Source organism: Stenella coeruleoalba (assembly GCF_951394435.1).
Source record: "Stenella coeruleoalba genome assembly, chromosome: 5".
Lineage (NCBI taxonomy): Eukaryota > Metazoa > Chordata > Mammalia > Artiodactyla > Delphinidae > Stenella > Stenella coeruleoalba.
This window is the reverse complement of record NC_137150.1, coordinates 26,704,303-26,730,332: the sequence shown is the minus strand read 5'-3', so window position 1 is coordinate 26,730,332 and position 26,030 is coordinate 26,704,303. Positions and strand designations below refer to the sequence as shown.

Here is a 26,030-nt window from a genome sequence, read left to right as displayed (position 1 = left end):
TTGAGAAAGCTGCCTCTGGTTCTCTCCTTCTGTCCGGGAGCGGAGAAGCCAGCTCCGCTGACAACTTACTTTGAATGAATATCCCATTTCGCTCCCCGCGCACCTGAATTATAAGTCAAGTCCACCCCGTGCCACCACGGGTGACGGTCATTTCCTAAACTCCTCCAGGTTAGAAAGAGATGATGGAATCAGCTTGTTAAAGATCAGATGGGCCCAAGGGCGCACACTGGTGATTTGATTCTGAATGTTGCGAAGGGGAGACCAGGAGATAGGTAGAGTGAGAAGGATTTTCTGAGCGAAGAAACTTTTGAGCCAGATTGCATCTGGTTGTTAGCATAGCTCATTGTTTCTGGGCTGCCAGCCTCGCGGGGCAGGAAGGCAGGTTAATTCAGTCAGGAAAGCACTTTCCCCTGAGATGCGAGCTTATCTGGTGCTGGGAGCGACCATTTGTTAAGAGAGGTCTGCCCGTCTTTCTGGTGACCTTCCCGGCAGTGCCACCCTCCCATCGCACTTCTGGAAACCCTGAGTGAGCCTGACGGGCAGGGCCACTCCTGCCTCCAGATTAGGAGTCTGACTCTTGAATCGGCGGAGGGAGAGTTCAGGAAAGAAGGGCAGGAGCAAATGAGTGCGACAGATGCCCATCTGCTCTGGGGTCAGCTTCCTCAGGCCCCATGCGCTCTCCAAACCATGAAGGAAAGGCAGGCCAGATCGCTTCTAAAGCAGAGCCTGGGTTGTAATTCCTGACTCCCATGGGGCACCTTAGGTTCTGGAGACAAGCTTCTCTGTGTTTTCAGTGGACGGTCGACAAGTTGCTGGCGGAGTTTCCCAGCCAGGGAGCCACCATGACACTTCAAGCCCCGACGTTCATGCATTTTTCATTCTACAAATCTTTATTGACTTTGGGTGGAAACAGGGAGACCAATTAAGATGTTATCGTCATAGTCTAAGCAAGAGAGAATGATTTCTGAACCGGGGGAGTGGCGGTAGGGATGAATTTAAGACAGATTTAGGAAGTAAGAGTCAATCACTGATTAGCTGTCAGCAGTGAAAAAGAAGGAATCTTAGAAGATTCTAATGTGAGCATCTAACTGGACGAGAGTGCCACCAGCCAGTAGCCACCAAATTCAGGGCAAGGGCGGATTTAGGGGGCAGTGATGACTGGGCCTGTGGAACATCCAGGTGTGGGTGCCTAGCTCTAGCCTGGCTCTCCACACCCCGAGGACCCACCTCCATCCTGCTGATCCGTCCCTAGAGCCCATTTCTCCCTGCCGTCCTGCCTCTTCTTGGCCAGGGTACCCCATCTGTCGCCGTTCCCAGTTCATTCCCATCCCTAAGGCTTTGTTCATGTTTCTTCCCGCTAGAATCTCTCTCTCCTTCGCCATTCCAAACGCTTCCCTTAAGTCAATATTCGCCTGCCCTCTGTGCTCGCCAGGGTCAGTCCTGGGGCGCTTCCCGGTGTCTTTGAGTTCTGGCGTTGCTTCTGTGACATTTGTTGTTGTGCGGTGAGCCAGGCAAGGGTGTCTCCCCAGAGGCGCCTTGTGGAGGTCCGGTCGCTGCCCACCTGCTTCTTCCTCCTGCAACGTCGCTCCACAACGAGCAATGATGGGATCCTGCGTAAGGGGCCGTCGGACAACAGCTGGGCAAAGCTGCTGTCGGGAAACACCGGACAGGTGCAGTAGCACCAGAAATGGCTTCTTCGTTTCCAGGGGAACACTGGACGTCAGGCATATCGCTGCCTGCAGTTTGTGCATGGAAACACTTCCATTCCATCTTGAAACAAAAACGATACAGGGCCTTGCACCTGTGTCCCCTTCAGCTTGTAGGACCAAACTTAGCCTAACATGGTCCCCCATTGCCACTGGCTTACATGAAGCCAGGCCTCTTGGGGAAGTTGGACAAGCCGCTTATCACCTCCTCTGGGTTCAGAGATTCAAGATGAAGGGATCTCCCATCTCAGTCCCAGGCTTTCCCGAGGTGAAGTGTCACAGAACTGCCTTGAGTATGAAATGCATGATGAAGCCCCAGTGACTCTTGGCCAAATTAAACTTGACATTAACCAGAGCCCAAGAAAAGGCTCACTTCCGTGCCCCTGAGTCTCTGCATATTACAATAAACAGCAAAGCAGTTTGTGACACACATGTCATTCGGAGACCAGAGGCCAGGGCTTCTCCTCCCTGGAATCACAGGCTCCTGGCATCTGGCCGGCACCTCCCCATATGACACTCGGGGTCAGCTGCTTTCTACATGTAGAGTCAAGAGCTCCAAAGACAGGTCCTGTTGAAGGCAAGGCTGCAGAGAGAGACCCTTCTGCTAAATCAAGGGATTGAGCTGTCAGACCAGCTCAGATTACCAGTCGGTGAGCTGTTCACGGGATTTATACACTTGTGGGTCCAGGAGGTCTTCGTAGCAAATCCATTCATTCATTCATTCATGTATTTATTAGTTCAGCAAATATTTGTTCAGTGTCCAAATGTTCTAACTCGTGAGGTTATCTAGAAGTTAGTGAGACCACTTAACAATTCAGTCTCCTGGGGAAGACAGACATGTAAAAGAAGTTCAGTCCATGGCTTTCTGCTGCACCGTGCAGCGTAACAGAGCTTGCCCTCACTGAGAATCACAGTTCAAGGCTTTTATACCTTCAGAACACCCCAACCAGGGGAAGCCATCATCAGTTCCTCCAAGATGCCTCGAAACAGCTGGAGCTTCCGGGGGGGCAGAACCAGCCCCCCAGTCATAGCCAGCGTTTCCATTCTCAGAGAGCTGAAGTGGGCCTCTGACTCTAAGGAAAACTGATGCATACGTGTTGGGAGTCCCATTAAATCACTACTCATACATGAGCAGGTTTGCACACACTGACCCGCGGGTGACGACAGTGAGCAATGGGCTTCTCTTTGGATATGACTTCTTTGCAGTCAATTACGCAGCTACCATACAGCCCTTCTATTCCTGGAGAAGGTTTTTGCCTACAGTGGCCTTTCCCAGGCTGGTCAGCAACTGGGTATCCACGGCTCTGCCCCAAGAGCTTGGCTGACCACCCTCATCCAAAGCCCAGCGTGCTTCACCTGGACAGTTCAGGGCCTTTGAGGAACCCCTCTCGTCTAGGATTCCAGAGGTGGAATGATAGTCTGATCAACGGTGTGAGCTCTGGAAAGGACATCAGAAAGTCCTCCACATCTATCCTGAAGGTCTGCAGATAGAGAAGTGCAAATGGTAGCCGCTGATGTCAGTCACTTAATGTGGTGTATCAGTCAGGATAGGGCAGGTTATGCTGCAGTAACAAGTGATCCCAAAATCTATTGGCTTCAAATAACAAAGGTTTGTTTTCTATTCCTACCACATGTCCTTCTCGGGTTGACTGTGGCTCTGCTCTACGTTAGTTTCCCACTGGGATCCAGGCTAACAGAAAGGCCTCTATCTAGAACATTGTTGATCTCATGGCAGATGGAGAAAACATGTGATGAACCATGGACTGGCTTGTAAAGCTTCTGCCGTAAGATGACACGTCACTTGCACTCACATTTCATTGGTCAGAGCAAGTCACAAGGCCAAGTGCTATCAGTGGGTCAGAAAAGTATGTTGAGAACAGAATGCTTTCTATCATCATGTAGTTCAAGTACAGCCTTTGTCAAGAGGGCCTCCCTGGCTTCCCCTGAGACTCTCTAGCAATGAACTCTTCCACGCACCAAAACTAAAAGACTTTCTACTGGGTGACTAGAGGTAGGGCCCATTTCTATCTGATTCGTTGCTCCATTCTCACCACAGTGCCTGGCATAACTTAGACATTACATAAGCGTTTCATGAAGTAACGTGGAGTTGCTATTGCTAATCGTGAGAATACTCCATAGAATGAGGCCTGTGTCCTTGAGCACAATCGTTCCTCTCCCCTGAGACCCTCTCCTTCTTGCCATCCTTCCCCCTGCCCCATGATGGACCATGAGGAGGCATGGCTGAGGCTCCATGTCTGTCACCATTGCCACAGGCCTACCGTGAAATGCTAAGGACACTCTGCCCTCACCAAGGCACCAAAGCAGCATGCAAACCCAGCAATTAAGAAGTCCAGACGGTGACCACTGTCCCCAGGCTCCATGTGGGCTCTGGCTCCACTGTGCGTCCTGAAATCTGCCTAAGTCACCCCTGTCTTTATCTACTTGCTGACTCAGAGATGCTTCCCCACCCTGATAGGGCTCAGGGCCTTCAAACCAGACCTCACCTCTGGTTGTCAGCCTCCTGCACTCAGGCTGCAGCTGCTGTGCACCAGACCAGCGTGAACTCTCAGCAACGTGGTGGTCCCAGGGACCTCTGTGAGCGTTCCTAAGGGTGTCTTAAATACACACTGGGGCTTCCCTGGTGGCGCAGTGGTTGAGAGTCCGCCTGCCGATGCAGGGGACACAGGTTCGTGCCCCAGTCCGGGAAGATCCCACATGCTGCGGAGCAGCTGGGCCCGTGAGCCATGGCCGCTGAGCCTGTGCGTCCGGAGCCTGTGCTCCGCAACAGGAGAGACCACAACAGTAAGAGGCCCGCGTACCGCAAAAAAAAGGAAAAAAAAAATACACACTGATGTGCAGATGTTTCTGTTCCACCTTTCTGAGTTATGCATCCTGTTTACCCACTGCTTTCCATGGGATCCTTTGGGGAAAGGAGCGAGAACTTCAGGAGAAAGGAAAATCTCTCTCAGTTTAAGTGCACTGAAAAAATGAAATACAATCTGTTGAGTCTGTGAAAGCCTGCACCATCTGGTAAAATGCAGAGTGATGCTTCCCAGGAGGCAACATCCGTGGGTCAGGTAGGGTGGCACGCTGCTCCCCTCACCAGGGAAGACACACAGCTCCACAATGATGGCCTTGCCAGGGCACATGCCTCTCTGTGGACAGCCACCTGTCCAGGGAGGTGGGGTCCTGAAAACTGGGCTGGGCTTGGCAGGACACTGCTGTGTGATAGAAAGAACATTGCTGGGGGTCTGAGAGCTGGACTTGCCTCTAGCTAGCTGAGTGGCTGTGTGATCCTGGTCAAGTCATTTCCCCTCTCTGGGCCTCAGTTTCCATGTTTGTAAGATGTGTAGGAGGTTGGGGGTGGGTAGGGATATATTGGGAGTATGGGATTAACAGATGCACACTACCATATATAAAATAGATAAACAACACAATTTACTGTATAGCACAGGGAACTATATTCACTATCCTGTAATAAACTATAGTGGAAAAGCATCGAAAAAAGTATACAAATATATACATATGAATATATGTATAACCAAATCACTTTGCTGTAAGCTGAAACTAACACAATTTTATAAATCAACTATACTTCAATTTTTTAAACTGTGCAGTAGGTTGCAAGATCTCCCTCCAGGTTGTTTGAGGTGGTGCAGCGGGAGTGTGGGCTTCAGGGCTGGCAAACCCTGATGACGGGTCCCCTTACTAGCTGGTGTGATTCTAGGCTCGCTGAGCTTCAAGTTTCTTATCTGTAAACTGGAATCGTAATCGTATTCACCACATTGATGAGTAACTAAGAAAAAGCATTGAAGTATTTAATTCAGGTCTGACACTCACTCACTGCCCAATAAAATGTTCCAAGGAAACTAAGAATAAAGGTCTGTCAAAATTATAATTCAAAAATATACATGCACCGCTATGTTCATAGCAGCACTATTTACAATAGCCAAGATATAGAAACAACCTGAACGTCCATTGACAGATGAATGGATAGAGAAGATGTGGTATGTATATATAATGGAATGTTACTCAGCCATAAAAAAAGAATGAAATAATGCCATTTGCAGCAACTTGGTTGGACCTAGAGATTATCGTACTAGGTGAAGTCCGAAAGAGAAAGACAAATACCATATGATATCACTTATATGTGCAATCTGAAATATGACACAAATGAACTTATTTACAAAACAGAAACAGACTCACAGACATAGAAAACAGACTTGCAGTGGCCAAGGAGTAAGGGAGGTGTGGAGGAGGGATAGAGTGGGAGCTTGGGGTTAGCAGCTGTGAGCTATTACCTATAGAAAGGATAAACAACAAGGTCCTACTGTATAGCACAGGGAACTATTTTCAATACCCTGTGATAAACCATAATGGAAAAGAATATAAAAAAGAATGTAGGGGCTTCCCTGGTGGCTCAGTGGTTGAGAGTCCGCCTGCCGATGCAGGGGACACGGGTTCGTGCCCCGATCTGGGAGGATCCCACATGCCGCGGAGCGGCTGGGCCCGTGAGTCATGGCCACTGAGCCTGCGCGTCCGGAGCCTGTGCTCCACAACGGGAGAGGCCGCAACAGTGAGAGGCCCGCGTACTGGAAAAAAAAAAGGAAACTCAAAGGGTGGAGTTCTGAGCCCTGTCAGCCCTGCCCTGGTTCCCCCATGCTCAGGCCTGCGGCTCTGTGTGGGCCCTGTACTGGGCCCTGCTAGATTGTGTTGGCTGCTCTGGCTTGAGCTAGAAGTCAGGAGCCCTGGGTGCTCAGCCTGCGTCTCCCTGGCCACCTGAAATTTCGGGAACCAACACATTCCCTGTGAGCCCTAGTCACCAGCTGTCGTCATGCTGGACAAATCCTGGTGTCTGAGCCAACTCACTCATGGGGCAGAGCAGCTGTTGCCAGGTTGCATTATTCTGGGGAGTCCTAGGCAGATGAACTTGGTCCAAAGACTACATATCTCCCATTCCCCAGCCACCCCCAAATCTCTACCTGCTACCACCTTGATAGAGTTCTTCTTTCAAATACCTATGGAGGGTGATAAGCTTTAAGGCTTTGTTAGTCGTTAAAACATTAGTGTGAATTAGCTTATCAGATAAGTAAAATGGACATCAAGTAAGTCTCAAGGATTATAGGAGAACAAGTAATATTGATGAGAGGTGGGGGGCATGAACAAGAGGCTGGATGGACAGGCTCATGCGAGCATTGGGTAATGCCCGGAAGCATCTCACAGAGGCACTGGGTAGAAGAAAAGGCAGTTATAAACATGGCATGCTACCAGGCAAAAGCCCCAAGAAAAACGCATTAATAACGTAGTCAACGCTGCCCACACTTCCCCTTGATGAGCATAGCTGCAGGGTGATCGTAAATTAAGAAACCGGAATCTCCACTCCCACCCCCCACCCCACCACATCTCAGTCACTGCAGGTCCCAGAGGCCTTTCCCAGGGTGAGCTCCTCACAGGGCTTAGCAGAGCATCTGCTCTAAGGATACAGATGGGTCACACAGCCAGCTTTCAGCTGCAAACCCATGGGCATCTGTTCCAAGGCTGCAGGGAGAACTGGCTAGGTTAAACATTTTCAAAGAAGTACATCGGTTTCCAATACGGCACCTTCCTGAGGGATTTTCATGTGTCATTTTAACTGTAGATGTTTGTAGTGGCTGACTCTGAAACGCAGCCCCTAGATGACATGAGGCCCTGATATACCAAATTCAGAAGTCCAATGATCCCAGACAAATGGCAGGTAATACACACACCCACTGTCCATTAAACACATTTACGACTGCCGGGTCAGTGCTGTGCCAGGTGGGAGCCCACACACACTTGGTCCCCTGCACCGAGCATACTTTGGACTCCCTGGCTCTTGTTTCCTGGTATCAGGAAGCCCCTGACCTTCCTCCTCCCCTGAGTAGCTGAGCCCTGCCCCTCTGTGGGACGTAAGGATGCAGAGAACACTGCTGGCAGCACCTGAGCTTCAGTGGGAAGTCCGTGGCGGCCCAGTTATCCTCCCAGCTGGGCCATCCTGTCTTCTGGGCCAGCCTTGCAGGCTCACTCAGCTCCCCCCTCCACAAAGCTGTTGGTGTGATTCTCCCAAGGCACAAATCTGTCTATGGCACTCCCACGGCCTCAGGATATCCTTAGCCTGGAATCACAGTGGTAGCAGAAATAATAACAGCTCTAACAATAACGACAGGGTTATAGCTAACGTGGAGTGAGCTCCGCTCACCGCGTGCCAAGCATGCTGCCCCAAGTGCAGGTGCTGTCTCTTCTTCAGTTCCCACAACAGCTGGGAGGGCAGGTGGCAGAGAAGGGGGTGGAGAGTCGGAAAGGTGAGGTCACTGGTCACAGTGACAAGGCTAGCAAGCCAGGCCGCCACCAGGCATCAGGTTCAGGTTCTGCTGATTTCAAAACCCGTGTTCTCAACTGCTATACCGTTTGGCCTAAACGAATGGTTGGAAAAAAGCGTGGTGAGTGCAAAGTGACTCATACTCTTTCTCGCGGGGTCAGGACCTGAACTTTCCCCGTCACAGCTCTGATCACACTGCATCCCAGTTGTCTGTCGATGTGTTGGGTCTGAGCTCCTCCAGGTCAGAGACTGTGCTGATTCACGTTTACGTCGCCGGCACCCAGCAGGGGTCTTGGCACCCGACTGGTGCCCAATAAATGGCTGACAGAGTAACGGATGGATGAGCGCGTGAATGAATCCATCGATCCGAATCCAACCCTGGCCTTCTCCAGGACCCTTGTCTGCTTATCGAAACCCCCAGGGTAATCTCATTTCTCTAATTCCTCCAGCACTTTTTTCTTGTATAATAGTTAATTGCACTCTGTCCTCCCACATGCAATACTTTTGTCTGTAAGTTACTGGTGCCTCTGCAAGCCGACGGTAAGCAACACGGGCAAGGATGGCATTTAACCCTTCTTTTCCCGAGTCACCTAGCTCGGGCTGAGCACCTAGCTCTGGGTAAGTACGCCGAGTAGTTCATTCTGACCCAGGAGCAGAAAATAGAACGTGAGGACACCCACCCTGGGAGGAATGACCCTTTGTTCTTTCTGTCCCCATCCACTGCAGGAGCCTCTTCTGGCATCATCGACCTCTTGCCGTCCCCCAGCGCCGCCACCAACTGGACCGCAGGACTGCTGGTGGACAGCAGCGAGATGATCTTCAAGTTCGACGGCAGGCAGGGTGCCAAGATTCCTGACGGGGTTGTACCCAAGAACCTGACGGATCAGTTCACTATCACCATGTGGATGAAGCACGGCCCCAGCCCTGGTGTGAGGGCTGAGAAGGAAACCATCCTCTGCAACTCAGATAAAACGGGTGAGTCTTGCATTTCCTCCTGGCATCTGCCCCCTCTGTCCCAGCTGGTCCGGCACGGCCACGGCCACCAAGGGTGGGGGAGAAAAGCGGGAGTGTGACGGGGGCCCTGGGAAAATATTCTGGTCTCTGTTTTTCTGGCTGATGATTTCCTCGCCTTGGGGTAGAGCAGGACCAGGAAAGGGAGGCAGGGTACAGACACAAAGAGTCAAAAAGCTGGGATTCGTGGTTTTCAGACTGGGTTCTTCAGAACCCCAGTGTCCCCAGAAGTAACTTAGGGCTGCTATATGAGGTGGGGTTGGGGGAGGAGGCTTCATCCTTACTTCAAGCAAAGCAGCTCTACCTTCACGGTATTATATCAATATATAGACAGATTTCCAGAAGTTTATTTTCAATGGAAGGGTCCTGCTAATTTACAACAGCAGTTTGAAAATCACTGCTGTGCATGACGATGATAGCTAAGCTTTGCTAGGCAGTTTTCATCTTGCGGAGCCTGTGTAAGGCAGTTCACAGCTTGGTGGTTAAAAACACTCTACCACCATGGGCTTCCCTGGTGGCGCAGTGGTTGGGAGTCCACCTGCCGATGCAGGGGACACGGGTTCGTGCCCCGATCCGGGAAGATCCCACATGCCGCGGAGAGGCTGGGTCCGTGAGCCATGGCCGCTGAGCCTGCGCGTCCGGAGCCTGTGCTCCGCAATGGGAGGGGCCACAACAGTGAGAGGCCCGCATACCGCAAAAAAAAACCACTCCACCACTTATTGGCTGTGTGATCTCGGGCAAGTGGGTTAACCTCTCTGTGCCTCACTTTCTTAGTCTATAAAATGGGCATTATAGTATTATCTACCTCATAGGGTTTTTATCAGCATTAAATGACATTGTATGTATAGTGCAATAGAACAGTACCTGACGCACCGGAAGTCTAATCTGTGTTAGCTCTTCCTATTCTAAACAGTGCCTCACATCTCTACAAACAAGTTTACGAAAGCATTATTGTGTTTCCTGTTTTAAGGATAAGGAAACATCCCTGAGACTTTAAGTAACTTGTCCCAAGTTATTCAGCTGGTAAGTATCAGAACTGGAATGTAAGCTTAGATCTAGCTAACTCCATCGCTATGCTCTGGTCACCACACCCCACATGCAAACACACACACACACACACCACCCCACATGCAAACACACACACACACACACAAATACTCTGATATCTTATGAAAATGTTATGTCTATCTTAAATTGTAAGTCCACCTTTTCCCATTTCAAATGCTCCTCTTGTTAAAATACCCCAAATAAATAACTACTCTACACTACAGCTGATAGTGCAGTGAGAAGACAGGATAGAAGAACGGCTGACCGTTCAGCTTTGCTGCTCAACAGCCAGAGTTCCCATGGCAGCTTTTCCACTACTTAAGGAAAATCAAGGAGTTGCTAATCTCACTGAGCCTTAGTCTCCCCATATGTAGAATGGGGAAAATAAACATGAAATAAGGTATGAAATCCCTTAGCAGCTCCAGATAAAAAATCTGTGCTCGACTAATTAGCCTGATGTTGTTATTGTCATAATCATTATTATTTCTAGTTTTATTCCACATTATACAACTACCAGGACCCCACATTTCCTGTTTCAATCAATATTTGTGGTAAAAGCCAATGTATTTTCTAGATACAGAAACGGAAACGGGGGGAGTTGCCCAGCTTTTCCCAGTCATGTGGTGACTCTGTGTCAGAGCCAGTGCCAAGGATTTGTTTTCCTGGTCCTTCGTATAGGAAGGACGCTGTAGACACGCTTAAGGTGGCACTGAGGTTTGGGCCTGGGTCCAGAGCTCAGCCCAGGACCACAGGAATCATCCTGGGGCCCCATCTTCGCAGTCTCTGGTGGGCTGTCCCCTCCTTGATCCAGGGCCAGCATCCAGGAGACAATGGCTTAGGAGTACACAGATGTATGCAAAGTAGCCCTGGCTGGAGTTAGCGCCCACACACACAGAGTCCTTTCTGAAATGTATCAAACACCCCTGGGAGGCAGGCCTGACACATATAGACCTCTGGCTTACACAGGAGGAAATCAGAATATGAAAGGTTGAGCAACTGGCCAAGGATAACACAACTGATTATCAAAGGAACAGACTTGGCCCTAGCTCCTCCGGCCCGCGTTTCAGGTCCACGCTACTAGACCAGCGGCTCTTAACCCTGCTCTGCACTAGAATAACCTGGCGACGTTGTAGAAGTACCTAGATGCCAGGGCCCTGCCCCAGCTCAGGAAGTCAGAGTCTGGGCGATTCTTTTGTGCAGCCACGGCTGAAAACTCTGCATTAGATGATGATGCCTCACTTTCATCAGAGCAGCACCCCGAACAGGCATGTCAGCCCCTCCAACCCACAGGTTCTGGAGCTGCTCCGCTTTGGGCTCAGTATAAAGTAACCCTTTGCAAATCAGTTCAACGCTGGCACAAGAAAAGATGCGGAAGATTTTTCTCTGCCTTAAAAAAATACCTATAGATACCTCCTTGCCCTAAATAAAAAATTATCAGGAACAAATTAAAACTCGATTAGAGCTTTTATATGTCAGAAAAATGTCCAAGTTATAAAAGCTACACATGTTTATAACGGGCAGCCTAAAAAACACAGAAGAGTATAAAAGAATACAAAAGTCACCTAAAATTCTAATACTTGGAGGGATTTTCTGTTAACAGTTGGTATATTTCACTACCAAATGAAATCTTATTTTTACTTCTATGTATATGTAGAATGTTGTTACAGTTTTCCATCTATTTTTATAATACATGTGATACCATTATGTTATGTTTCTCTTAAATAACATTACATATATCCAGATCATTTCTCTACGTGATAAAATGTTCTTTAAAAATAAGAATTACATGACAGTCTTCTGTCATTAGGCTTTATTGTACTTCATTTAATTGGCTCCCTTTTGTTAGACATTTAGATTGTCTCCTTTTAAATGCAAACAAAACAATGCTGTAATAGGCATTCTTGTACTATATAATAAGCATTCTTGTATATACCTGTATGGACGCTTCTCATTATTTCCTGACCAGAAGCTGAATTACTGAGTCAAAGAATATAAATGTTAGGAAGGCTATCGACGTAAATTACCAAGTCGCCCTTAGTGAAAATTGCACTCGTTTCTGTCTTGCCCACTAATTAAAACTTACCAATGCTGGCCTATCATGAAGTAATTTATTAATAGTTGGAGAGCAGAATTGATTAGTCGCCAAGGGCTAATTGCAGTTTTCAGAAAGAAAGAAAACCACTCTCACCACCAACAAGAAGCATCTCGATGACTAACAGCCTTTCATCAGTTTTTCCTCTTGCCATTGTCCAGCAACCCCAGGTGGGGCTGGGTAATGAGGTCGCTTAGCTTTGCTCAGATATTCAGGGACTCAAGGTACTTCAATTATTTATCGCTGCCCTTTTCAACCACAGAACAGAAAGTTAGAATAGAGGGTTGAACACAGAAGGGTTTTATTAGCTAGACCAGAAAGCGGTGTACCTCACTTCTACTCACACTTTCTGGGCCAGAATTTGTTCCCAAGGCTCCACCTAACCATGGGAGAAGCAGTGATGTGAGTTAAGCTACGTGTCTAGGAGCAAAGGAAACAAGGTTAGCTGAATACCCAGCAATGGCTCTACCGCAAGGACACTGCATGAGGCACTGGTGCCCCCTCCAACACCATCTTTGTTGGCCCTTTTCTTTCCGTTCCTGGTGTGAGCAGTTTCTTTCCTGCCCTGTCTTAGAAACTTCTCTCCCAACACACATCTGCTCCTTCTGTAGGACCCCTTCTTCCTGGCATGCAGCTCTCTTGCTAACTCTGCGTTTCATCTGAATGATACGTGCCACCTGTAGTGCTAGCTACTTTCATACAGGGCTTTCCAAGACAGAGGGGCCAACCTGGTCCAGCAATCACCAGATGACAGAGGCAGAGGTGCCAGCCTGCTAGAGAGTGCTGGGGTGGTCCCCCAGCCTGCTGGGAAAGAAACACTCCCACACTTCCAGAGATGCCCAGAAAATCGCTCAGAGAGACCGAGGTTGTCTGAGGTAGAGAGGAGGTGGGAATCTCACTCCCAGCTGCCTGTTGGCTGAGCTGCAAACACTTGTACATCTGCTCCAGGCTGGTGTTGGAGCAGAGCCCAGGAGAGCTCTGGGGAAGTTTGACTCGTGTCCCAGGAGTTTAGGGTACATGAAAGCTGGACTTGACTCTTGCCCAGGGGGTGTGAAGGCAAGAGGCTGATGGGGACTGCCTCAGCAGTGGGGTGAGAAGAGAGGGGCAGCGGAGCAGGGGCGGCCCTACTACAATTTGGCGGAACACAGATGTTTCTGTTCTAATCATGGGAACCAAGTGGGCAACCAGAAATGGTCACAGCTACAGCCAAGAGGTCTGCATGCCAGGAAGAGGGGATCCATCAGGAGGAGGAGATGTGGGCGGGAGGGAGAAGTGACCAAGGGAGGGCAGGAGCTGAGAGGAATCATGAAAGGCGTCAATCATGGAAACATCACTTACACCAGGAATGGAGAGGTAAGTGCCAAGAAAGGTGGGATTGAAGCTGGCACTAATGTCCCAGGAAGGACTGCCTCACTTATCAGATCAATTCCTATGTAAAGATTAGAACAGGCCCTTTCTTATGGGTTTAGACGAGGGCTAAAATCATATTTCACCGGGGCCCAAACCCACTTCCGTGGCCATGGGGGGATCTCTACAGAGCCTCTCCAAAACCCAGCCAGTGCACCCCTGAAGCAGCCCATATGTAGACACCCACGTGACAGAGGACACTGGACATCCCCGGGAAAATGAGAAACTTCACTGCTTCTTTAAAGAGACTCCACTTCTTTCCTTCTTAGCTGCTTTCCCCTGCCCCTGACCATGACTGGAGCTGGAGGAGGTTCGGGGAATGAAGGAAGAGTCAAAGAACACACCTTCCTCATCCTTTCCCCACGGGCGGCCACCAAGCCATGGGGCGAGGCTGAGGAGCGAAGATCTTTTAACTGATGAGACATTGGTGTTTGATCTGGAGAGAACCCTTACGGACTATTTTAACATCTGAAAGTGACCAGAATACATTAGGATCTGCCAGAGACGTGGGCAAAGAAACGGAGGGGAGTTGCCAGGGACAGGGAAAGAAGTGAAGCTGATTTCTGAGTGTATCATGTTACCAGCACAGTGAAGAGCCAGTTACCCTGGTGTGGGTGGTGACCCCAGGGACGCAGCTAACGGCGGGTGGGGGAGGGAGGACCCTCTGGAGGGAGGCCAGGAGTTACTCCCATGAGATCTGTCCTTTCATTCTTCTTCCACCTCTTCACCACAACCTCTCCTGACTCCAAATGAAGCTAAGGGGGAGAAATCTGCTTTCTATATCTTTCTGATAGCTATCAGCAGAAACTATAGGATATCAGCTTAAGCAATATTGAGGGAAACAAGAAGTATTTAGTAAAATCCCCATAACCAGACCTGGGTGGTTTCATCAGTGCAGAGGTGGAGTGGTCACCCGAACATTGGCCTTGACCAAACCTACAACACTTGGCAACTGAACATTCTCCTTCCTTCCATCCTTTGGTTGCATCCTGAATAATGGTAACGCTTTTGTGAAAACGGCATCTGATACTATTTTGTTATGTCATCATGGTCACGAGGCAGTGTCATAGTCCTTGTAATAACTAACAGTCATTGAGCATCTGTTCTGGGCAGATGCTTTACACACATTTCCTCATTGTATCAATTAAGATGCTTTCAGTTACAAGGAACAGGAAATACAGATCAAACCGATATCAGATGATTAAAAATCAAAATAATAACGGGAAGGTAGGGTTCTTGTAACTAACAGAGCTAAACAGCTTCAGGTAAAGTGTGATCAAGGTGCTGGGTCCTTTTCTCTGCAATTTTTCAGATCTGCTGCCATATGTATATCAATTTCATGTTAGCAAATATGACTGCAGCAGCTCCAAGCTTCCCAGTTATATACTGCAACTTCTAGAGAGGGGTGGCGGTCTCTTCTATTCGCTTCCTGCTAAGAGATAGAGAGTTCTTTCCCAGAACTACTCAGAACAGCTCCAGAATCACTGGCCTGACTTGAGTCACTTTCGTGACAGAAGCCCCATGGCCAGGAGAATGGGCTGCGCTACTGAACACGGGCCTGGGTCCTGAACCACTCGCTGTGGCAGGGGGCTTTTCATGAGCTTATTGGGCTGAAACCAACTGAAAGCCCATGCCTAGAAGTGGGACTGGTGTTGATTCCTCCCACTCATACCTCCACGGGCAAGGTTTCTAGAGGATGTGCAAGAATCAAGCACAATATCCTATTCTCATGATACATCAGGATAGCCCAGCATCCCTGTCATGATACAGTGAAGGAAATCGAGCCTCTAAGAGGCTGAATAACTTTCTCAGCATCATCTAGAGATACAGCTCCACCCCAAGTCTCTCTGAATCTAGGGCCCATGCCCTTTCTGCTGTATCTGGTCACCTGCTCATTAGCCCAGTATTTATGAAACATGTGCATCATATTAGATTTCTGTGTGTGCTACTTTGTGTGAGTCCTCTGAGTACTGGTCGAAGAACAGCTCCCAGGGCTGTTATCTTGTGACTATAGGACATCATGGCTGGGACCCATGGTGTGATTTTTTTTTTTAAGCGGGAAAGGAAGTTTTTTTATCAGGGGAGAGAAAAGTCCCATCTGTTGTCTGTGTATGGGGAAAGAAGTATTTATTCATTGCTTTGGAAATTCAGGGAACCATGTCTAACACTGGGAAATCAATGTCCCCTCCTCCCAGCAACTAAAAGTGAGGCAGCTTTCCTTCACTGCACACAGATTAGGCAGAAAAGGAGACATGCTCTGTGGTTGCTGTTGGCAAGCCTGGTGAAATAAAATAAAAGCCCAGAACTCCGGGAGAATCCAGCTATGTTAAAGGAACCCAGAGTGGCTGATGTGATTGTCAGAGAGGCCCTTTGACCCTCCCAGAAGTATATGTAAAAAACAACAAAAGAGCTTGTGAACCTATGTAATTTTATCCAGGATCTGATGCAGTATCTGAGTATAAGTTAGGTTGGCATTTAAAGCCCAAATGGCTTCTCAGCAGAAGTTTTGCTGTGAGCTTTCTTGAATCTTCCTCTTTCATTTCAGAGAGCTCCACTATGTGTGTTCTAGAACTATTTATTAGACCCAGTTGTAAAAGAGAAAATCGGAATGCCTGTTTCTTTGTTTTCTGAGGTGTGCTAAGTGATGGAGTGGAGATCAGCACAGGGAATCTGGAACCCCTCAAATCCTCTTTCTGCTTTTCAGAAATGAACCGGCACCACTACGCCCTGTACGTGCACAACTGCCGCCTTGTCTTCCTCTTGCGCAAGGATTTCGACCAGGCAGACACCTTCCGCCCCGCGGAGTTCCACTGGAAGCTGGACCAGGTATGGCGCTCACAGCGCACTTGCGCCCTGCTCAGCCGCGTGCGGGGATGGTTGGTTAGTCCAGGGATGGTGGCAGTGGGTAGGCATCTCACGGTTCTGGTTACTTGCTGATTTGGGGGAAAATCAACTCTGGGAAACACAGTCGGGATGGCAACTGCTGCCTTAAAGACCAGTCGGAGGTGGGGAGGGCCACACTTCCCGGCTAGAACCCGCACCCGGTAGGTGCCAGCGTGCATCTTGTCGACTTTCTCTGCGCGGAGGTCCTGGGAAGCTGATCCTCTCCATCCCCAGGCCCAGTTTCTGATCTTTGTTAGCGCATATTGATGTCATAAATGCTCCGTGTCTCCTCTTTGATGCTCTCTTTGGGAGACGGTGCAGCCTCGCTTTTGGTGACACAGGTTGAGAACAGGGACCTGAGGACTTTGAAGTCATCAGTGACACAGTGCCCTGTGAGCAGTTCATGTTCTTTTCTGAAGTGGGAAAATCTCTGCCTCACTCCAGGGCCTTCTGACTTGTGATCACAAGGGCCGCTGTGTCGTACTTGTCAATGACAGATGAAGTGTCTGGTTGGAATCAAAAGCTTTGAAGTGTCTGTTTCGGAGGGCTGTGCAGCGCTGAGATTGCGGAGGTGGTACTTCTCTGGGCGGCCGTGCCGCTGAAGAAGTGTCAGTGCAGCAAGCCCAGAGCTGGCCTTTGCTTAGATTTGAAGGTGGGGGGCATGCATTTTTGTTCAATGGTTTTACATTGTCAGAAAGGAGGGTGGCAGTCGGCAGGGAAGAGGGTCATCGAATGGACGCTGCTTAATGAAGGAGATGAAATGATGCTCATTCTACTGCATCTCGTTTTTGCTTTCTTTCTGCCCAACCCATATTCTGGGAGCTTCTGGGGCCCCCAGTCTTCTTTTCTCCCTCCAAACCCCACTGTGGGTGCCACCTGCCTCATCTTGTCTAGGGCTGAACGTTTCATAATCCTTTCCCTTCTCTTTCCCAATTACCCGTGTCTACCCCACCCTCTCCCTTTTCTACTTAAGCCTCAGACCCCTAGTGGGGCTGATCTCAGAGTGTGTCACTGGGAAGCATGCCAGAAGGAACCCATTTCCACCAAGATGGGTATGATCGCTACCCCGCTTCCTCCATACAGAAGTACTGACATATGCTCTTTAAGACAGAGATTCACTAACCTCAGGGAATGTCTCAATGGTGGAACATCAGGCAGCGTGACAAGGTCAAGGATGCCAGGTTGATGCAAAAGATGTTTGAGAGAGCCCTGTGGCAACTGCCTAGTCCATTCTCAGTAAATCCCATCCTGCTGTACCCCGGGGTTTTGGAAATATGGCATCTGGATTAATATATGTTCCTCTGAATTAGGAATTCTGGGTCTTGCAGAAATGATGCTATCTTGACATTGTTTATTTGACTTCCCGGCAGCCTCTCAACTAACTTCTAAAATGCCATTTGGCTTCTATGGGATGTTTTTATAAATACGTAATATGAATTGAGATAAATTAAAATAAATTCCATATCATGAGGGGTTTCAATAAAAAAAACATTGCTATACTGGCTGAGATCATTATAGATGCCCTGCAGCATTTCCTAAGATGGGATTGAGAAGCACTGATACAGGCAAATGAAGTCACAGGGTTTGGAATTTAAAATAGGTGAGGAACGAATTCTGGTTCTATAGATAAAAAATATAGTGAATTTAGGAATTCTGAAATCTGTTCCCAAAGTGCGAATTGAAGGAGGGGCTGAGAGTCACTGAATACCTTCCAAACTACTCTGATCTCATTTATTACCATTCATGGGTGCCCGCTCTGTGCTAGGCACGCTGCATGAGTGGCTCATTCTCATCTCTGCCCCAGTCCTGCCAGGTGGATAATATGAGGCAGGAGACCACGGTCCAGTAAACTGCCCAAGGTCACACAGCAAACCATGGTTAGGACCTGCTTTTTCCGTATGTTAGGCTGCCTCTTTGGTGCACTTGCTAATTAAAATTTTAAATGTTTTTATTTTTTAATTTAAAATTAATTTAGAGATAGGAATTATGCAAAGTGCAAAATGTTTATAGTCTTGATGAAACCCTATGAAACTGTCAAATCTTCACTTTGTTCAAGCTCAGTCTTCCTTGTCTTAGCTTGGGCTGCCACAATCAAATACCACAACCTGGGTGGCTTAAACAGTTCTAGAGGCTGGGAATTCCAAGATCAAGGTGCCAGCCAATTCCATCCCCCGCACCGTGAGGGCCCTCTTTCTGGCTGTAGACAGCAGCCTTCTCACTGTGTCCTCACATGGTGGAGAGAGCTTGGGTACATTTCCTTCTTCTTATAAGGTATGAGCCCTATTGAATTAGGGCCCCATCCTTATGACCTCATTTAACCTTCATTACCTCCTAATGAAGGTTAGGCCCTTTCTCCAAATACAGCTATGTTTGGGGGTTAGGGCTTCAACATATGAATTTTGCAGGGACATAATTCAGTCTATAGTATTCTTCTACTAAACAAATTAATATTTAAAAATGTAACGGCTGCCTATTGATGACCAGAAGCCCCAGCTCACTTGGACAGCTGCTCATGCCCTGAAAGGAGCCACAGTGGGTGGGATATAGGAAACCTGCACCAAACTCATGCTAGCAATCCAGTGGTATATACAGACAAGCCCAGCTTTCTCTGTCCCCTATTTAACTCCCTATGTAGACAGAAACTTACCAGAAGTTTCTTGGAAGTAAATCACTTGATGCCCAAACTGTGTATACCTGATAGAGTCTCCTTCCCCAGGAAGCCATCCCAGGTCACCCTGTGAGTAGTTTGCCTCTCCTCTGTGCTCCCCAGACTCTATGCTTCCCAGATTCCCCAATACTTACTCTATCCTAGTGACCATTTGTCCTTCCTCTCTGCTCACTTGGTGCTGAGATCCTGGTGGGCAGGACTGTGTCTTACTCTCTCCAAATTCTCAGTGCAAATGGTAGCCCTGAGCACACAGTTGGTGCCCAGTAAAAGTTGGCATAACGATGAAGGGATACTGAGATCAAAAGAAAGGAGAAATGGAATGAGGGAGGGAGAGAGGGAAGAAGAAAAGGAAAATTGAGATCTTTTAAAACCTCCTGGTGATTAATTGATTGTTTGATCCATTTTTATGGAACACTTTAAAATTCTAAAATTTTGCCATTTTTACTCTCTGGGTCTCAAACGTTCGGCTTTGATCTTGATAATATATTATTTCAAAGATCTCACTGACTTTACCACCAGTGGCTCTGTAACTATTACAAAACTTCCTGGCCTTGGCCAGAAAGGGCTCAAGCCAGTCTAACGTATTGTGTGTATTCAAATTCCTGGCCCACCTTAGGGATTCCAAAGCATAATAAATGTTCTACTGCCTGATGGGACCTCATTTATTCGGAGCATAAACTGTGTGCCAGGCTCTGCAGCTAAACTAAAGCCTCTGCTCTCTGGAAGTATCCATGATAATGGGGCAAACAAACACATAAACAGACAGTGTACAATCCTATGTACAGTCCTATGTGATGTGTGCTGGGACAGAAGGCAGAGGGCCAGGTAGGGGGAGTCTGTGGGAACCCATTCCAGGGGCACCTGCCACTGGGAAGGGTGGGAGGGCTCAGAGGTATGGAGCCAGGTAGCTGGCAAGGAATGACTAGGAGGGCCATCTTCAGGGGACTGTAAGCTTTCTGTGTGTCAGGGCACAAGGACGGGGTGGAAGGGGAAGGTGTTGACAGTGTTACGGAACCTGGACTTGGGTCCTCTCTCCTGCATGCAGTAAAGCCAATCTACTGACACAGGTTTTGGTGAAGGAAAACACAGCGTTTATTGCAGGGTGCCAAGAAAGGAGAATGGGCAGCTCATACTCAAAAGACCCGAACCCCTTGATGGCTTTCAGGGAAGAGTTTTTAAAGGCAGTGTGAGGGAGGGGCCCTCAGCATACATGATCAGCTCGTGCACAGTTCTCAGATTGGTTGGCATCAAGGTGAAGTTTCAAGCATCACCAATCTTCTGGTTTCAACCAGTCTGGGGTCTATGTGCTCTTGGTCAGCAGTTTTCACCTGGTGGGTCTGGTGACTCTGCTATGTGGGTGGCTTATAGTCTCAACTGTTACCAGTTTCCTGGCCCAACAGCTCTTCTTTGTTTCTACATCTTCACATTCCTAATCATTAACTCTTTTAAGGCAGTCTAATGTTCTGTGTGTTTTTAAATTCCTGGCCCACCTTAGGGATTCTTTTAAGACTCAGGGGAGGCCTGAGAGACGAAAGCACAAGCCTTTTACTTCAAAAGACAGGGACACAGGGGCTTGGGTACAGTTTCAACAGGTGTTAGGACCCCAGTTTGGAGGAGCAGGTGGGAATTAAATGCCAAGAGGCTTTTTATATCATGTTATTGAGTTGGTAATTTATCCCCAAAGAATGGACCACAATCAAAGCATTTTGTTATTCAATAGAAGACGAAGAATTTGAGGGATGTAAATGTGAGGGATGGTAGTATGATGTTCATAAAATGTATCACATTTAAGCAAATGTAACTCAGGCCAGGCCATTCAGTGGGGCCAGTAACAGGGGTTGTGATAGAATCAGGGTCTTCTACTTCTCTTTCCACAGCCAGGAGATCAATCACATGACAGATGCTACTTGTCGGCATGGAAACCAGGGCATGATAGGTGGGCGGGCTTCCACATAGCTCTTCAGTTGTGTGCCCAGGGAGTGTGGTAGTTGTCATGGAGGAGCTGAGTGCTTCCAAAAAGCCCACCCCTTTGCCCTACACCTCAGAAGGCCTTTGCCAGGGTATATGGACTGCCAAGTAAATCCATTACCAGGCAACCCCAAGAAATGCCCTGGCAATCCAGTGTACCTCTTGAAAAGGGATCATAACGATGAGGAGACTGTCATTTTAATGGGATTTTTACTTATGATCTGCTAATGCAAATCCCTCAAGCCTGCAGTTAGTCATGTGCAAACCCAGACCAGAGCAGAGGAGAAGGCCCAGCTGCCAGCTCACATGGGAAAGTCTTATTAATTTGCAGCCCCTCCTGGCTTTCATGTTATTTGGATATGGTAGACTCAGCATCACGAATTCTAATGATCTTCCCTTTGGACTTGCTGGTGCTGGGAAGGAGACCCATTGATATTTTACAGCCTGTTCACCTATTGGAAGACACAGCTTGAGTGACAGCCTTAACGGACCAATAAGAGGACAGGTGCCCCAGGCTCAGACAAGGGAAAAAGATGCATCTCTGAAAAATCGCAGGTAGCACAGGAAGCAGAAGTGAGATACATTCTGTTGGCCATTGCCTTCTCTGTGCAGAACTTGTTAACAGGGACTGGGGGAGAGAAGAAGGATATGAATGACCCTGTCCTGGGAGCCCACAGCCCTGCCCAGATTATACCCAGTTTGAGAGACCCTGGAGAGCATTCTCCTGCAAGAGTCCCAAATAATCGTGGACAGGAGAAGCAGTCAAAGTAAGTATGGATGCCTGGCTGGGTGAATGTAGGTCCTCATTCAGACTCAACCACCACACAGCTCCAGGCCACACAAGAATCCAGGCCTGGTGCAGTTCCAGTCGTTCAGAAGTAAGAAATCAGATTTCTACAGAAAATCTTCCAATTTTTAATATTTTCTCATTTAAAAACATCATCAGACCAAACAAATGTTCTGTGGTACACCTTTATACTCTGGTCACTGATAAAAACAAAAACAAAAACACAACAACCAAAAAGCCCCACTATCATTTGGACACAGGAAAACCATACCATAACATGACTATTTGAGAAGTTTAAACCGTCTTTAATGAGACCCACTTGTCCTTTCTAAGCGCTTCCTGTCCTAGCCCCTTGCCCCACCCTTCATGAAGAATGCTGGATTCCCAGTATCAGGGGGAGTAGGGGGCATGTCTGGTCCCCAATGGCCCCACACCACACCCAAAGAAAAGGGGCCAGTGTGAGTGGGGCAGGGTCCCTTAGACCCAGGTGATCGTCTTTCCTCCCACATACAGGAGAGAATACGTCACAGGACCAAATTCCCCCAGAAACAAATGACAGAGCCAGGATTTGAGCCAAATACTCACATTTGTCAGGCCAACGCCTTTGCCCATCAGGTCCATTCTACTTGCAAAGGCATCTAAAGCCCCTGGAAGAAGCAAAATCCTTTATTCTTGGTGAGAAAAGAGTGTTAGAATGATGTAGAATCAGCCTACTTGCATCTGCTCTTACAGCCAAAATGGGAGTCAAATGAGTGAGTTCAATCATTATTATAGCCAAGTGCCAAGGAGTTAATTGGAGAATGGTCAGTCCAGTCCAGACCAGTCATCTTAATGAGCAAAATAATTGGGCATTGTCAGTGCTCTAATTCCACATTTAAAGACTAACTCTTGGATGCATTGGCCGTGTTTCCTCTAAAGCAGTGACGCCACCCCACTCACTGCCCTGCCCTGGACACTGGTCTCCAGTGAGACCTGCTTTCCTTTAGGAACATGTGTCCTAAACAGAGGGGGAGGAAGAATGTCCAGAATCTCTTTTGCCTCTCCTTTTGTAGGAATCCCAAATGACGTTTTCTAAGATGCCAACTTGCAGGGTTGTTCTGAATGGATGATGGACATGGGGAGAATCACAGATACAGTGGCTCTCTTGTCTTTATTTCTCTGTAATACAGAAGGACCCGCAATAAACCCCCACTTCTCTGAGTCCCTCTCCTTTCCTCTTCCCATCTCTAAGAACTTCTAGACGTTTGGGGAGATGTGGCATCTGTGACTTCATGGTGTTGGTGGAGAAGGGTCCTCAGACCCACATAAGACACCCTAGGTTCTCTTGGGTTGGGACTGTGCAATGACTGGATTTCCTGCTCTTTGGATAGGTGACTGCTGACGTGGTCAGCCCAGTTGTTCTATTTTCTTTAGAGAGGGCACCAATATGCTGGAAATCCACCACTTCAACCCATTCCCTGAGCTGTGTTCTCTCCACCTTAAAGCTCCTTTCCTGGAAGCCTTTCATCCTGCCCTATCTCTGCTGCACTGGTTACCTCTATGCCACAATACCTCACCTGGGCTCCTCGGGGTCCCAAGTGAGCCACCTGTGGTGGACAAAATAATGGCCCCAAAGGTGTCCACCTTCTAATCCCTGAAATCTGTGACTATGTTACCTTACATGGCAAAGGGTCTTTACAGGCGTGATTAAATTAAAGGTCCTGAGCTAGGGAGATTATCCTAGATTAGTCAAGTGGATCCAATGTAATCACAAGTTTCCTTATAGGAGGGAGGCAGGAGGATTAGAGTCAGAAAAGATGTGACAGGAAGCAGAGGTCAGAGTGGTATGGGGCCATGAGCCAAGGAATGCAGCCAGCCCTACGAGCCGGGAAAAAAAAGAAACAGATTGTCCATTACAGCCTCCAGAAGGAACACAGCCCAGCTGACACCTTGATTGTAGCCCAGGGAGACTCATTTCAGATTTCTGACCTCCAAAACTGTAAGATAATAAATCTGAGTTGTTTTAACACAAAGGTTGAGGTTATTTCTCATAGCAGCAATAGGAAATGCATACTCTGTTCATGAGCCTTGGGGAGGCCACCTCCCACCTCCCCACACTTTACTGAGGTGACCCTGGGCCCAGCTATCCAGGCAGGTTCAGAGAATCTTCTGTACCCACAGTGTGTGGTGCCTCTGCCTACCCCCACACCCCTGTCTCTATGGAGCCCCTCCCCTTGGAGGTGTGGCCCTAGGAGGGAGGGAGGAAGGAAGAGGCACTGCCTCTAACATCCCCCATTCACTGCCTACTTTGCTCTTCACCAAGCCTGCTTCTCCACGAGCCTCTGGATTAGGATTCCCAAGGGGCATATTTAGCCTTTCCTTCTGTCCTAAGCCATATTCTTCCTCTAGCCTAAGGTGCCGGCCCCCTCACCAGCCATGATAAGTGGCTCTTATCATCTTCCCTAAAGGTACCTCTCTGCCTTTAGGGAAGAAACACTGAGACCTTCATGCTTGGTTCTGAAAATGCTAAAACAAACAGAAAATCCTCTTTCTCTTGACAGAGCCTCACCTGGAAGCTTACAACTGACAAGCTGATACATGAATGAGATCCTCTAGATAATACCCATCCTTCCCCTGAAGCACAGAAACCTGCTTCACTGGAAGGTCACCCCTCGAGTTCACACCTCACCCCACTGTGCTGTCAGCTTTGTGCCCCAGGGCTTGCCCCCAGGCAGAGGAGCCTCCTGGCTCCAAGGAGCACAGTCCAGGAGCAGCAGCTTTACTGCCCTGGGAGCACCTCTCACCCAGAGGGCACGGGAGCAACTAGGCGTGGAGGTGGGGAGCATTTCTGGGCAGCCCCCTGCACTCTTCTCAGGAGTCTCTGGGAAGCCAGCCCCCCTATCCCACCTGCCACAGCCATGACCTTGACAATGCCCTCTTGTACTGACTTGTTCTCTGTCCCTGACTCGCTCTCCCACTTCCTCTTTCCTCCTCCCTAGAAGCAGCTCCCTAATGAACCCCCTGCTCTGGTTCGTCTGGGTAGCACAGGTAGTTTTGATCTACAAGTGGGCAGTTAGCGAACAGCCACTGCTATTATTATTGGAAAGAAAGGGACTTCTTCAGAGTTTCAGGGGCATAACTATGATTAAAAGGAGGAAGCTACCAAGAGACAAAAGTAAAGTGAATAAAAGGAAGGAAGGGAAGTTCAGCGAGGTGAAGATGAGTGCTGCCAGACGTAAGTGGAGCTGATCTCGAGCCTAACCAACAGTAAGATCTGATGACAAATAGATAACTCTATCTGTGTCGTACTGGGAACATAGTCTCCACAAATCCACTGAGGGCTTCCCTAGCCTTACTCATCAATATATCCTGAGCCGTTTGCTTGAAGAGCTGGTTTCTCAAGGCTTTCTTGGATTTCCATTATTACTCAAAGGATTTTCTTTCATTTTTCTTCTGAAGAGCCTACACTAAAGGAGAATCCAAACTCTCGGTGAATTGAGACCTGCAGGAATGTCATTCCATTACCGAACCAAACCTGGGTCTGCTTGCCCACTAGCAGTAAAGCCAATCTACTGACACTGAGTTGTGGTGAAGGAAAGTGCAGCATTTATTGCAGGGCATCAAGCAAGGAGTCCAGGCAGCTGGTGCCTAAGAAACCAATAGCTTTCAAGGAAAGATTTTTAAAGACAGGTGAGGCAGGAAGGTTGTGGCGTGCTTGATCAGCTTTTGGACATTCTTCTGATTGGTTGGTGGTGAGGTAATTGGGAGTCAACATCATCAACCTTCTGTTTCCAGCCTGTCTGGCATCTACGTGCTTGTGGGCAACATACAGTTCACTTCTTCCACCTGGTGGGGGTTTCAGAATTTGCAAAACAGATCAAAGGACATGACTCAATATTATTTATGGCTCTTGTGGAGGAACTAAAAGTCCTCGACTTTGTTTAATGGCTAAACTATTGTTTTGTCTTGCTTAACTGTTTTCCTTTCCTTCTGCATTTTCTCACTTCTCTGATTAAATTTATTCTTTGGAACTCAGGGAAGGCCTAGGAGGCTAAAGATTTTCTACATATAAGAGGCAAGCAGAGCATATTGGGGGCAGGGGGGAGTCTATACCAGGAAGGTCCCATAGGGTCCTGCTAGGTTAT

At 48.2% G+C, this 26,030-nt stretch overlaps 1 protein-coding gene across 2 annotated transcripts in view; it reads left to right on the top strand.

Moving 5' to 3' along the window:
• Positions 1–26,030, top strand: part of CLSTN2 (calsyntenin 2) — a gene marked incomplete at its 3' end in the record, with an annotated part of 635,319 nt that overhangs the window by 529,383 nt on the left and 79,906 nt on the right. For both annotated transcript variants that reach the window (XM_079922344.1, XM_079922343.1), the window contains exons 7-8: positions 8,770–9,018; positions 16,305–16,426. In XM_079922344.1, coding sequence (XP_079778470.1) covers positions 8,770–9,018; positions 16,305–16,426 — 371 coding nt within the window. The remainder of the gene's footprint in view (positions 1–8,769; positions 9,019–16,304; positions 16,427–26,030) is intronic.